Raw genomic sequence first — 14,820 nt, forward strand, 5'->3', positions numbered from 1 at the left:
GAACAGCTATAGCAGTTTCATCGGATCAGGAATTTCAATACCGCTATTCGGGTTTTTTCCTAAAATGTATGTCACTATAGAGGGTTTCTTATTACTAACAATATTTAGGTAAAAAAATCAGGACCTGGCCGCCATGTCGCTATTGAGGGAATGTCATTATAACGATTGACATGAGCTGTTGCACTGTATGTAGAATCAGCGAGTCAAAGTAATTTTTAAATTTTTTATTGTCTCCTTTGTGAAATCCAGAACCTTCATTTTACCAAAACTGGGGATATGAGACGAGCCATCACAAAAACAGTATGTTGAATTGGACCCCAGATAGTGAATTTAGAATTAAAGTTATTGTACAGTGGATTCCTGATAAACCCAACACTGTCGGACCAGAAAGATTGGTTGACTTTAAAGCAAAGTTGACTTTATTCATTATCAATAAGAAATGAAGTGAGTAGGAAAGTGCCAGAAGACAATAGAGAATAAAAACTTTGCAGCGGCAATGGGGGCTCGAACCCACGACAACACCTGGCCGGGGAGATCATGACTACCGTATGAGCTATCCACGACCCCCCCCCCCCCCCCAAAAAAAAAGTCGCCTCAAAGCTTAGTTTTACTAGAGCCTTTTCTCCCCGACTTCTTGAGGTCACAGGTTCAACACACATAAATGCAGCGAAGTTGGTTGGCCAGCATTTAAGCCCAATAGCCAATATTCTCAACACCAACATGTAACATAAAAACGATTGAGACATTGAGTATGCTCCGGTATTTGGGGTGAATTTTTAATTCAGAAAAGTGAATGGAGCAGGCACTTGTGTTGATAACAACAAGAAAAGAAGTGAGTAGGAAAGTGCCAGAAGACAAAAGAGAATAAAAACTTTGCAGCGGCGATGTGGCCTCCAGCTTGAAGATGACCAATGGCACGTGCACGTTGTTCTATACTAAGTCGTGGCATTGCGTAGATTAATGGATGGTATTTTGTATTGTGTTTTCCTGCCTTGAAAATAGTTCAAGAAGACACGGATGACAGAAAAACTAATCTACACACTTCCTGTCAACAGTAAGGGGCTAAAAGGTTATTTTAGCACGTGCGCGACGTGGTGAGCGAATTTCAGGTCAAAAACAAAAACATCAACTATCGGTACACAGAAAGGCTAATGGTAAACAACTCAGTGGAAAATCATTTGCCTACTTCAATGGATAAAAAAGTAACGACGATTTTAAATGTGTATACTTTCTTTTGATCGCAAGTATATAATATAAAGAAAACAGTGCATAACAGAGAGATGATTTACAAGGAAATAAATATCTCCCAAAACTTACTATTCATTTGTTTCCCTCTCAGCCAGGACCAGGACAAAACCAAGTAATCTCATTCCAGGACAAAGACAGAAAGCAAGTTGGAAATCATATATAGGGGGATAGAAGACACAGTAAGTACCTTCCTGCCCACTCTGGGAGGTCAGGAACCCCACCCAGTTTCGAGGTATAAAATTTGTTGCTATTAACCAGTGACTTTTATATATAATTAATTCCGTTTCTTGCAAATTTTGCGATTAACTGAAAGTTGCGATATCTGGAGTGGACTGTACTATATATTTGACTGTCACCCTCCAAGCAAAGGATCCTCGCCAGGACCAGGAAAAATAGAGCAATCTTAATCCAGAAAAAAGACAAACATAAAATGGACATGGGGTATAGAAACACTGCAAGTGACTTCATGCCCACCATAGAAGGTAAGAAGACCCTCGTCGGGAGTCGATGTTTAAAATATGCTCCAACTGTTGTAGCTGAAATATCTAATTTACTGAAAAACCAAACAATTGGGTTAAAACATTTTATTTGTTTCATTTCCACACCTTGTTTCAATGTCAGCATTGTATAAAAGCATAAATTTTTCAGTTCAAAGTACATACATAATATAAGCATTAAAATCGATTTAAAAAATTATATTGATTGATGACTGGACTATTGTCATAGATGACTAAAAAAAAAAATCAATTTATTGAAACAAGTGTCAACAGATTTATAAAATTATATAATTTACAAAAAATAATATTTTATGTTTTATGTTATTTTAAAGTTCATACTGGATTTCAAAGCAAGAATGTCAATACTATGTTTTCATTCAACAGTTTAAAAAAGAAGGCAGGTAATTTTTGTGGAATAGCGAAGAAGAGTTTCATAACAAGCATCACACCATGATATGTGTGAGAGCCTCTTGTCTTGTGAAATATTGGTGATGATATCGTGAGAAAGCAATGCATTTGATTGGGGGATGAAAGAGCTGATATACGTATTTTGGAACTGCCCCAAATGCAATCACAAGCATGCTGGAAAGCAATTGAAATTAATAATAATGAGAAAGGGTTAAAGAGATAAATGCCGTTTCTCTATAATTTCACACATTCACACATTTCGCCATTTTCATGCATGCCACGTCTGTAAACGAATTTCCATTTTTTTTGATGAATAAAGTATAAATTATTATTATTATTATTATTATTATTATTATTATTATTATTATTATTATTATTATTATTATTATTATTATTATTATTATTTTATCCATTTAAACTTTAAAAGTTTGTTGCATCTTTTTCTTCTCCCTATTATGAATTATGAATAGGGTGGTTAAAAAGAAGGTTCAGGTGATGTAAAAGGTTTGAAATTTACCATCATCATTATATACACATCGCAAATATGAAAGAAAGTACAATGTCAATTTAACTCAATCCTAGAGATTTTTGCTACTTTTCAAAATTGGAAAAAACATATTAAAAATGAGCAATGTGCATAGATAGTTTTATTCAACTATCATTAACCTGCAAAAACTTAATAAATAGCTTTGATACTATGCCTAAAATTTGTCTCATAAAAAAGTAATAAATAGGTATGAGGTAGAAGTAACCTGAGTAAACTACGGATATAGTCGGTGTTAGGGTTGAGTGAAACCATGTCTTTGTACCGTGGGGGGGGGGGGGGGGGGGGGAGGGGGGTCCAATAGCTCAGTTGGTAAAGCACTTGCTTCACATGCAAAGAGACAGATCGATCTCGGGGGCAGTTGAGATATTTTTTGACACCCTGTCCACCCAACAGAGATTGGGTAGCTGGGTCTGTTAGATCTGGCAGAAAGTACTTTGCTATTGACTAGCGTCCTAACAATTGCTATTGTCTGTTTCATGCTATAGGAACTGGGATATACTCCCACTCCATGTGCCCAATGGCTCTGAAAAACTTTTTAAGTCTTTTTTTTCTATATTCCACTTCAATACCATTGTTTTCACACATTTCTCCACCCACTTACTGTTAGATGTTTAAAAAAAAATTCAATTATGAATTATGAAAAGGATAGTTTTAAAAAAGTGGATTGAGTGAGGTAGGAGGCTTGGAAGTTATCACCATCATTTACTGAACATCACGAAAATGAAAGCAAAACTATGTCACTGCTTCATAATGGCTTCAGCTTACATTTGACTGTCGTTACTGCCTCAAATGCATAAGCTTGTTTAGTTTTAGTAACAAATATGCATATACAGACTCTATACATTCAAACAAACACAAACATTCGCACAAATGCACTCAAACACACACATACATACACACACACACACACACACACGAGCGCACAGCAATAAGGATTATAATACTATTTCAAAATACTGAAATGATGACAATGATGATGATGATATGAAAGACCCTTCAATTCTTGGTAACATTATCCACAACACAACAAATAATATAACATTGACTGCCATTCTGTGTTGAACAAGAACATAAAGCAATAAAGAAGGGACAGCTCCATCTACTTTTTGACAAATGTCATAACATGGAATTAGACACAATTTCGTCCCCCTTTCCATTCATTACAATTTTACTTATAAAAGTCTGCATAAAAAAAGGTTAATCAGTTTTCTCAACATAAATTGATTCTTTTAAAAAACGGCAACTCTTGTTTTAATCCTCTCCTTACCAACTTTTGGAAAATCTGTCCCATTCCTTACAATACAACCAACATTGTTCTCATTCAGATTTCTTTTGTATGTCACATAATTTTAAGAAACTTCTTTGTTAGTTGTAAGAATTTAATGCTGAGTTGTAGAGCTTGTTTTGCTGAACAAAATTATGTCTCCTTATTCCTTTAGAGTTAGAGTTAAAAAATCTATTTTTAAGTCGGGAGGGAGGGTATGAAGTTTTTGGGAAAATTTGTTTGTTTCCGATTTTAAGGGTTTTACGGCGCTTGAGGCATATTTACGTCAATTCAGCACCAGTAAAAAGGACGAAAATGGCATATCGTAAAAAAAATTCCAGATTTACAATTAAAAGCACACATAAAAAGGGGAAAGGTTTGCTTTGTTTGTTTTTAAGGGTTTTACGGCGCTTGCAACACATTAAGGTCATATAAGCACCAGTAAAAAGGAACAAAATGGGATAGTAAAAAGTTCTAGAATTATAATTAAAGCACAAAAGAAAAGGTGAGACAAAGGGGAATTGGTTGAAATAGGGTAAAGATTTAAATTCCAAGAGCAACCCGTCAAAGTACTTAGTTGAGATCACCTAAAAGTCTCATCCAGACACAAGCACAGGTCCGAACTAAGAGGAATCCACTCAAATGTTTACAAATCATATAATATAATATGTAAACTAAACATAATACAATGTAGAACAGAGAGATGATTTTCAAAGAAAAAAATATCATCTTCCAAAACTATATCTATACATTCGACTGTTTCCCTCCCAGCCAAGGAACTCCGGCCAGGGTCAGGACAAAACCAAGTAATCTCATTCCAAGACAATGATAGGGAACAATTGGAAAACAGGTGTGGGGGGATAGAAGACACAGCATGTACCTCCCTGCCCACTATGGGAGGTCAGGATCCCCACCCAGAAAGGGGAAAGGTACAAATAGGGAATAGATTTAGATTCCAAGAGCATCAATGTGCATAGACTGAGAGCACCTAAAAGTCTAATCCAGTCACAAGCACAGGATCCCGTTAAGAGGAACACACTCAAATGCTTTAGCTATACATTTAACTGTTTCCCTCTGAGCCAAGGACTCTGACAAAAGAAAGGACAAAACCAAGTAATCTTATTCCGAGACGAATACAAAAAGCAAGTTGGAAAACATATATAAAGGGTAAAGAAGACGCAGCAAGTGACCTCCCTGCCCACTATGGGAGAACAGGAATCCCACCAAGGCGGAAAATGTGAAAACTGGTCGCTCAGGAGTGAGTGAGTTAAAAGACTGACTGTATGAAAAAAAAAAGCTGATTGATAAGTTATGTGAAAACAAAAACATCTTGACCGGAATCTGCACCCACCACCTATAAATCTCAAAGAAAATAAATAGCTTGCCATTTCTCCACCAGGTAGAATTTGAAAGTTATTTTTTTAAAAGTTAAAAATTTACTTCGATACAATCTATGTTACATGACTTAAGTTCTTGAAGAATTCTCCTTCTCTCTCTTGAAGAACTCTCTCTCTCTCTTTAGTTCTCCCTCTCCTTCCTCCTTTCTCTTTTCCCCTCTCCTTCCTCCTTTCTCTTTTCCCCTCTCCTTCCTCCTCTCTCTCTCTCCTTCACCCCCTCCCTCTCTCCTCTCTCTCTCTCTCACCCCCTCTCTCTCTCCTCCTCTCTCTCTCTCTCTCTCCATCCATCTATCCCCTCCCTCTCTCTCCTCTTCCTTCCCTCTGTTTCTCATCCCTCTCGTCCCATCTCTCTCTCTCTCTCTTCCTCCTTCCTTCTACCAATCTACTTAAAAATACTATTATCCGTTAATTTACAAATTACTTACCACCCTCGTTTAAAATAAATTTTAAAAAAGCGAACATTTCAAAGTCCCTAAATAAATATAAAATATGAGAATCCATATTTGGGAGAAATCGCAGAATCAACTAAACAAGTCCAAACCCTTCGGTCTGCTGAATGGCTGTCAACAGTTTGTTTTCTAACGTCTCTTTACTGGTGTATTTGGGAAGGTCGAGAATGTTGAAACAAGTGTGGGCCACAGGAAGGAATTCTTCACCACCATTGGTTGACTGGATTATCATCTGATTTGAAAGAAAGAAGACTTTTCAGAAAAATCAACGTATTTCAATTGTGTAAACATAACTTACATAAAATTGAGTTTTTTATTTTAAAAAAAAAAGGCTTTTTGGCGCTTGTGACATTTAGGTCATATCAGCGCTGGAAAAAAATGGAAGAAAATGCATAAAAATTCTGGAATTATAATCAAAGCACCCAAGAATAGGCATGACAAAGGAACAATTGGTTCAAATATGTTTGTTGCATGTTTTAAAGGGTTTTACGGAACTTGCGATACATTTAGATCATTTCAGCACCAGTACAAAGGAAGTTTTTTTTGTTTGTTTGTTGCTTTAGGTCTCTTCCAACACAATTGAGGTTATATGAGAGACCGCTGAAACAAAAAAAACAAGCAATCTAACAAAAATAGTACAAATGTAAATCAAAATCATAACCTAAAGATATCATAAGCTAAATTATAAATAACCAAGAACAAACAGGCAGAGGATTTACAGAAAAAAAATATCCCTGTCAAAAATACAATCACAAACCAAAGAAGCAGGATAGGCTAGTAAAGAGAAGAAGAAACGACATCACTATCGGATCGTATACCCATGCGAACATCATAGGTATATGATTCAAGGGTGATGCTCCCATCCAACCACCCGCGTACGAAGGAAGAATATGGGTAGTGAATAAATTCTAGAATTACAAGTAAATCAAGAAAAAGAAAGATAAACGGGACTGGTTCAAATAGGGAACAGATGTAGATTCCAAGAGCACACTATCTGTGTGCTTAGTTTGAGATCACCTCATCCAGACACCAGCACAGGACTCCACCAAAAGGAACACACATAAATGTGTACAAGATACATAGTTCAATACAAAAAATATAACTATCAATGCATAATGAAGGTGATTTACAAGGAAAAAAACTAACACTTAACACTTTGTTTCCCTCTCAGCCAAGGACTCCAGCAAGGGCCAATACAAAACCAAGCAATCCTATTCCAAGACAAAGTCAGCAACTCAGAAACCAGATAAGAGAGTTTGTATTTGTTTTTGAGGGTTTTATGGTGCTTGCAACACATTTAGCACATATCAGCACCCGTAAAAAGGAAGAAAATGGGATAGTAAAAAGTTCTAGAATTACAAATAAAGCACCCAAGAATTAGCAAGACAAAGGGGAATTGGTTCAAATAGGGAACACATGTAGATTCCAAGATCACACTATCAGTGTACTTAGTTTGAGACCACTAAATGTCTCATCCAGACACAAGCACAGGTCCCTGCCAAGAGGAACACACTCAATTGTTTATAAATCATACATATGTAAAAGAAAAATAATACAGTGCATAACAGAGAGATGGTTTACAAGGAAAAAAAATATCATCTCCCAAAACTTTAAATTTGACTGTTTCCCTCCCAGCCAGGCAGGACAAAGCCAAGTAATCTCATTCCAAGACAAATACAGAAAGCAAGTTGGAAAACAGTAATAGGGGGAATAGAAGAGACAGTATGTACCTCCCTTCCCACTATGGGAGGTCAGGAACCCCACCCAGAGATATACGGAGATAGAAGACAACAGGAGAACTCCTGCCCACAAAGGGAGGTAAAAAGACCTAACCCACATTGAGTTACCCAATAGCTTTACCTTTCCCAAAGCGGCCAAAATAATGTCACTGAAAGAGGATTAGACTAAAAAAAAGATTTTTAACCCCGCCCCCTCCATCAATTTTTTGTTCATAATCATAATTTTCTCTTAAAAGTAAACAGCAAATGGAAAAAGTCTTGTAAAGGTTTCATAACAAGATATTTGAGATTTCATAATTATTACTTATTGTACAAGGTTAGTAAAGGATAAGTCCTAAATTCAGCCTTAAATAAAATAAGACGTGTTAATAAAGTTTCACTTACTTTTAAGTATTTCATTCCAAAGACAGGAATACGATAACTGCCTGTGAGAAACACTGAAATGAAACGTTAAAATAACACACATTAAAAAAACAAGAAGTGAGCTATAGATAGTATGTGTTTGGCTACAAGATCACAACATTGCCATCTGGAAGTATAACGGACCAACACACAAAACTCTGTATTACCATGGACTTTTATAGTCTAATTAATTACTCATAAACGTGGATGACAAAAAAAAATAAAGACCCGAGTGAAGTCAACTTCATTCTGTCTATAAAATTATTGAAAATCCAAACAATTAAATGTGAACTTATGTAACCCAATGTTCATAGAATGTGCTCAAGAAGCTTTTCAATGATTCCTAAGCCAACATCAAGGAAGAAAATAGCATACAAGGTTTGACGACACTTGCAACACATAAAGGTTATATCCGCGCCCGTAAAAAGGAAGAAAATTGAATAGTGAAAACATTTTTAGATGTACAATTAAAAGGTCTTGAGGAAAAAGTAAGACAAAGGGGAGTGGTTAAAATAGGGGACAGATGTAGATCCCAAGAGCACACTATTAGTGTACTTTGAGATCACCTAAAAGTCTAACTCAGACACCAGCACAAGATCCCCCCCCCCCGAAGAGGAATACACTCAAATGTTTGCAAATCAAAAGTTAAACATGAAAAAAATAACAGTATATAACAGAGATGATTTACAATGAAAAAAATATCATCTCCCAAAACTATAACTATACATTCGACTGTTTCCCTCCCAGCCAAGGACTCTGGCCAGGGTCAGGAAAAAAACTAAGTAATCTCATTCTCAGACAAAGACAAAATAATTAGAAAACAGGTATATTGGTATAGAAGACACAGCAAGTACCACCCTGCCCACTGTGGGAGTTTAGTCATAATGACTCACTGTTGTCAGGTTGGAGATTCTACATCTCCAGATATATAGATTTAATAATAATAATGGTGATGATAATACAATAATAATAATAATAATAATAATAACAATAATAATAATAACAATAACAATAACAATAATAACAATAATAATAATAATAACAATAACAATAATAATAATATAATAACAATAACAATAATAACAATAATAATAAGAATATCAATAATAATAATGATAATAATAATAATAACAATAATAATAATAATAATAATAGAGAGATACAAGGACAATGACAAGGAAGTAAGAATATCGACGACAAAAGTCTAAAAGGCCACACCCCCCCAAAAAACGAACCCCAAATATATTTTACATTTTTAAAAAGAAAATTTTCTGAAAAGTGTTTTTTTTTTTTAAAAAAAGCAAAAACATCACCACCACCATCAAGAGTAACAAAAAATGTAAATGCTTACATAAAAACTTTTTCTTGTCGGCTAAAGACATTGTTCTGAAGACTTCCCAAAAGAATTGGATGGTTGGATGGTGACGGTAATATTCACCCTTGTAATCCGTGTTCTGGATGAAATAATTCAAATTCAAGGTGATAACATTTTCATATAAATATAAAAATAACATTAAAATAAGACCCAATTCTGGATCTGGTATTTGAAGTATATCTTTTATTAATTATCACATCAAATGCAGTTTACCCATGTAGAATATATATGCAATCACAAATGTGCACTGGTGATCAATGAGGATAAAAAATAAATATTGATACAACAAACACACAGTATCATTATAATAAAAAAAAAAAACCCAGTGGAATCTGCAGTAAGCCAACTTCTGTTTAAAGTTAACACCTCTTGTTGGTCCCAAATTTTTTGATCTTTATTAACTCAATCAACCCTAACACTGACTATACCCGTAGTATACCCGAGGTTACTTTTACCCCATGCCTATTTATTACATTCTTCTGAGACAAATTTATAGAAGTATCAGAGCTAATGTTCTTAATTTTTACGTGTTAATGGTAGTTGAATAAAACTATCTATGCACATGCTCATTTTTAAAACTTTTTTTTTCCAATTTTGAAAAGTAGCAAAAAAATCTAGGATTGAGTGAGTTAAAGTGTATTCCATTGATAATGAATAAAGTCAACCTTGCTTAAAGTCAACCAATCTGTCTGGTCCTACAGACTTGGGTTCGGTTTATGAGGATTCCACTGTATCGTACCTTTTCTAACTCTTCAAAGTCGTAGTCCTCATTGCCTATCACCATTGCTTGGAGCTCTTGGGGATGAAATAGTTCCTGAAAGAGTTTGAACAGTTTTCATTGCGTTTTTCCATTTTATGATTTTTGTGAACTAAATGAGACACAAGTTTAAAAGGGTTTTTGTTTTTAATTTGCACCATTATTAATAATAAAGAAAGCAATGCAATTCATAAATATGCATAATTGTATTTAGGAGTTAAGCCGTGCATAAAATACTTCAAAGTTACATAATTAAAAAGGAAAAGAAAATACCTTTTCTTAACTAAAAGGAAATAAAAAAATCCCATCAAAACAAAGCACCACCCAGACCCGGGCAGAGACTATCAGCAACTGTATATCAGCTAAGAAATAAAAAAAAACACCTTTCCACAATAACAGAAAAAAAGAAAAAAGAAAAAAAAATAACCAAAAAAAAAAGAAAACCATAAAAACAACAAAAAAGAAAAAAAAAAACATAATAAAACAATCAAAACCAAACAACCCCCCACACCCCATAAAACCAGACAACATGCCCCCCTTTCCTCCCTCCCTCCCCCCCCCCTTTCCAAAAAGAGATATAAAACAAAACAAACACAAAATCAAAAAAAAATTAATTAATGGTCAAAATAAGTATATTTTTTATATCCCTATAATCTTAGCATTCTTTATCAGACTTATCTACTTACAAGAACTCTGCCTCCACAGACAGAATGGAATCCCTCGCTGAAAGCTTCAAAGTGGGAATTTACAGACACATTGAGCACATCATCAACATACAAATTTACATACTCTTGTCTGGGAAAAAAAGAAGAAAATCAAAAATAGTAACATTCAATGGATTATTTCATTGACAAAAGTAAATAGAAAAGACGAAAATTACATTTGTATAATAAAAAAAAAAGTTTAAAAAAAAGGTTATTATAATAATGACATATTGAATAATCCTTCACCACATTTTCTCTATTAGGATAATAAAATATCAAACGTTGAACAAGTAAATACCTGTCTTTAACCAGTTAACTGCCATACTCCAGGAAAATGTATTAAAACAGAAAACTTGTCCAAATATCGATCGATTTTAATGACCCTCATCTTGACAAAAACTCTCAAAACCTGGCACAATTTTTTTTTTCAAAAATAAACAAGAACAAAACTGTGTGTAAATCATATCCCTTACTTGTTGGATTGGTTGACTACAGTGTTGGCACCGCCAGGGCACAGTTCATGGGACGTCGTCTCCCCAAAGTGCTCTCTCATTACCTGTGAAATGACGCATCACGAAAAATGATATCAAGATTAAACAGAAACATTATTTTACTTTGTTAAACCTATTTATGCAACTTCCTTTTATATGAGCTGAGATGAAAGACTAATTTTATAATTAAATCCCCCTATGAAAAGATGATAATACTGTATCATGTGTAACTCATCCTGAAGAAAATTTGGAAATCAAAAGACATTGGTGTTTCGACAAAACTAAGCATTTTTTCATATTAAAGTAAAGTCTGAATTAATGTATGAATCAGAAACGGGGAGTACAACCAAACGCATCGCCTACAAACTACAGACTTATATAAACAAATGTCTAAGGATGACTTTGGGCATCAGGTGGACGGATCAAGTCAGAAAAGAAGGTCTTTGGGAAGTTGCCAACCAACAAACCAGAAAGAGGAAGTGGGAATAGACAGGCCATACACTTAAAACCTGCCTGCAACATCACAAGGCAGGCTCTGATATGGAATCCCCAAGGAGGAGGAAGACCTGAGAGGCCAAGAAATTGTTGGAGGAAGCAAGGAGAGTGGTTACACAAGGAAGCAGGTGGTGAAGAGCCAAATGGCGAAGTATCACTGACGGCCTCTGCTCTGACTGGGTTTTAAAGACTTAAGGACTTAAATCAAGTAAGTCGGTCATGAGTAACTCATTGCTCCTCTTTTTGAGATATGTATGTGATGCAGTCAACTGATACGTTGCTTCTCTTTCACAACCATGGGTTAGCAGAGATTCTGCTGCAATACACACGAGGCTGTGCCAACAGGTCATTTTTGTGATGTTTGCCACACAAATTCTCCAAAACGAAGTTAATTGGAAAAAAAATAAAGAAAAAATTCGCTTTCACCAGTTTCTCTGAGTCAAATAATGAAAAATAAATCATTAACTGACGATCTAGTATCAGAATTATAGTAGTTTTAGCTTTTTAAAAGGTCGAAAAAGTGTGGGCAAAGTTGACAATCTGTCTACACTATTTTGAACCTTTGAGAAACTATTTTTGTTTTTCAACTGGAACTACATCGCCAGTCTTGTTTATTTTGCATTATTCAACCGACTGAAACCGATAAAAAGTAATTATTGTGCCGAATGACACAAAAACCTTTTGTCACAGTCTCAGATACGTATCAAATGAAATAATCAGGAGATATAAAAATAAACAAGTAAATTAATCCAATTTAATCCAATTCAATCCACGACAATCTAAACTTACTTCAAATGACAAAGAGAAGACATCCTCAAAGTCGTCCTCATCATAATCCAGCAAATCTTGTAATCCTCTAATGAAAAAAAAATTATTATCAAAAATTATTTACACAGCAATAAACTCGATCTCACAGTGAAATTAATACAAGTCAAAGTGATACTAAGCTGCTAGAAGCTGTGAACTGTAAAAAGTAATTTAAAAAAAGGGATATAACCAGATGTTTTTTAGTAATGTATTTATGTTTTTATTCTTTTTTATTGTTGTCGCCTGAAGAAGGGTTTTGAGCCTGAAACGTTCCTTATTTGTTATTTTTTTGAACCCGTTGTATAATCATTTTTGTTCATTACTTTTTACAATCAAATCAATGTTTGTTTTGTTTTTGAGAGTTTAACAGCAATATATAAGTTGATGAAAGAAGCACGCCAATATCACTGCACCCTGAAAAACTATGTATTTAAAATTTAGGCCAGAAAACTCATCCTTCAAATTTCGTTTGATTAAAATGACCATCATCTTGGCAAATACTCTCAAACCTGGGACTTTGCAAAGTCCCAGATTTCAGAGTGTTTGTTAAGATACGGGTCATTTTAGTTTATCGATATTTGAAGGACGAGTTTCCTGGCCAAAATTTTAAATATGTAATTTTTCAGAGTATGGCAGAATAATATTTGATACATATATAGGTGAGAAGAGGATGTAAAAAAAGCAATGTTCATACGTGCTCAGTCTGAGACAAAATATAACAGACTCAACGATTTCTTTCGCCAAAACTGAAAAATAAGTCATATAAGTGAATGAAAAATGTACCTTAACTTAAAGAGGGTAAATGTGATATCCTTCTTCTTCTTCGTTCCCGTCACGTCACATGGTCAGTCCGGTCTGGTGAATGAAGCCCACAGTGGTCCTGAGGTCGTCCTCACTGCCGTACAGCTTCTTTGAGTATGGGGTTGGATCAGGCCAGAAGTTCCTTCTCAACTGGTTGTACCTTGGACATTCCATTAGGACATGATGTCCATTTTCATTTTCAAGTCCGCAGTCACATTGTCCAGAGGCACCTGCTCTGGACATCCTCCACATATGTTCCTTTAACTGGTTGTGTCCAGTTCTCAGTCTGAAGATGATGACCTGTTCCTTTCTGTTGAGCACCTTGATTGGGTCATTCATGTTGTATTCTGGGTGCTTCTCTCTCCATCTCTGAGACTGGATAAATTTGGCCATTTTGTTAATTTCTCCTGTTGAGTACATTGGGGAGGGTTGCTGCATGCGACTGCCTGCCTTTGCCAGTTGGTCAGCGATCTGATTTCCAAGTATCCCACAGTGTCCTGGAATCCACTGCAGTACAATGTTGGTAAACTTGCTTAGCTTCATGAGGTCTTCCACCAAGGCGTCTATATCATCCGCAAAGGACATCATTATATCCTCCAGAATTTTCTTAGCATCTGTTAAAATCACTATGTGTCTTGGCTTTTCATTTTCTGAGAGGATTTGCTTAACAGCTTCATGGATTGCATCTGCCTCTGACTTGTAGATTGAAGTGCGAGTACCAGTCGGTTTGCTGATCTCCTTTTGTTGACCATTTGTGTACTCGATGTGCACTCCCAGGCCCCCACACGTGTGTTCTTTATTGCATGAACCATCTGTATAGATTCTTGTCCATTTTCTTTCAGGGTAGTTTTGATCTATGCACTTCATGTGATATCCATATATCAAAACAATATCAACCCCCCCCCCACCGCCCCCCAAGAAAAACAAACAAAAAACAAAACAAAACAAAACCAAAAAAAATAAATAAAATAAGACTTTTCATCCCTTGGCCCTTTAATATTTACTATTCTAATATCAATTTACAATTACAAGTTTCCACCATAGTGAAAGATCGCATCATGAAAATTAAAGAAAAACTTACTTTCCAATTGTTGGTTTGAGCTCTTTTAAATCATCGAGATTAACAGGTCTGAAAAGATGGAGAAGAAAATCATCTATTTTTGTATATATAAATGAGTTTCTGGGTTAGCATTTAAGGTCATTATCCGGTGACTTTCATGCACTCCTTACTTTCTTAGTAAATTCTGAGTTTGAAAATCTTATGTGGTCCAGCAACTTAACCTTATTAATTTTGCCCAATAATAATTTCAAAAATAATACGGATAACATAAATAATTAATTTTTTTTAAAATAAAAAAAATATAATAATAATGATAAATAATAATAGTAATAATAAAAATAAAAATAAAATAATAATGATAATAATAATAATAATAATA

The 14,820-nt window shown here is 34.9% G+C and overlaps 2 protein-coding genes across 3 annotated transcripts in view; both read right to left on the reverse strand.

The window, feature by feature from the left end:
• LOC144973468 (core histone macro-H2A.1-like) overlaps positions 1-14,820 on the reverse strand; it is a 592,749-nt gene that overhangs the window by 39,056 nt on the left and 538,873 nt on the right. The window lies entirely within an intron of this gene.
• LOC144973450 (putative E3 ubiquitin-protein ligase HERC4) overlaps positions 5,532-14,820 on the reverse strand; it is a 36,794-nt gene continuing 27,505 nt past the window's right edge. For both annotated transcript variants that reach the window (XM_078915910.1, XM_078915911.1), the window contains exons 22-29: positions 14,463-14,510; positions 12,563-12,629; positions 11,261-11,343; positions 10,770-10,878; positions 10,066-10,140; positions 9,303-9,405; positions 7,934-7,986; positions 5,532-6,042 (exon numbers count right to left, since the gene is read on the reverse strand). In XM_078915910.1, coding sequence (XP_078772036.1) covers positions 5,887-6,042; positions 7,934-7,986; positions 9,303-9,405; positions 10,066-10,140; positions 10,770-10,878; positions 11,261-11,343; positions 12,563-12,629; positions 14,463-14,510 — 694 coding nt within the window. In that variant the 3' untranslated portion in view covers positions 5,532-5,886. The remainder of the gene's footprint in view (positions 6,043-7,933; positions 7,987-9,302; positions 9,406-10,065; positions 10,141-10,769; positions 10,879-11,260; positions 11,344-12,562; positions 12,630-14,462; positions 14,511-14,820) is intronic.

The sequence above is a fragment of the Berghia stephanieae genome, chromosome 5, assembly GCF_034508935.2.
Source record: "Berghia stephanieae isolate SIO BIC M18660-M18661 chromosome 5, UCSD_Bste_1.3, whole genome shotgun sequence".
Classification (NCBI taxonomy): domain Eukaryota; kingdom Metazoa; phylum Mollusca; class Gastropoda; order Nudibranchia; family Aeolidiidae; genus Berghia; species Berghia stephanieae.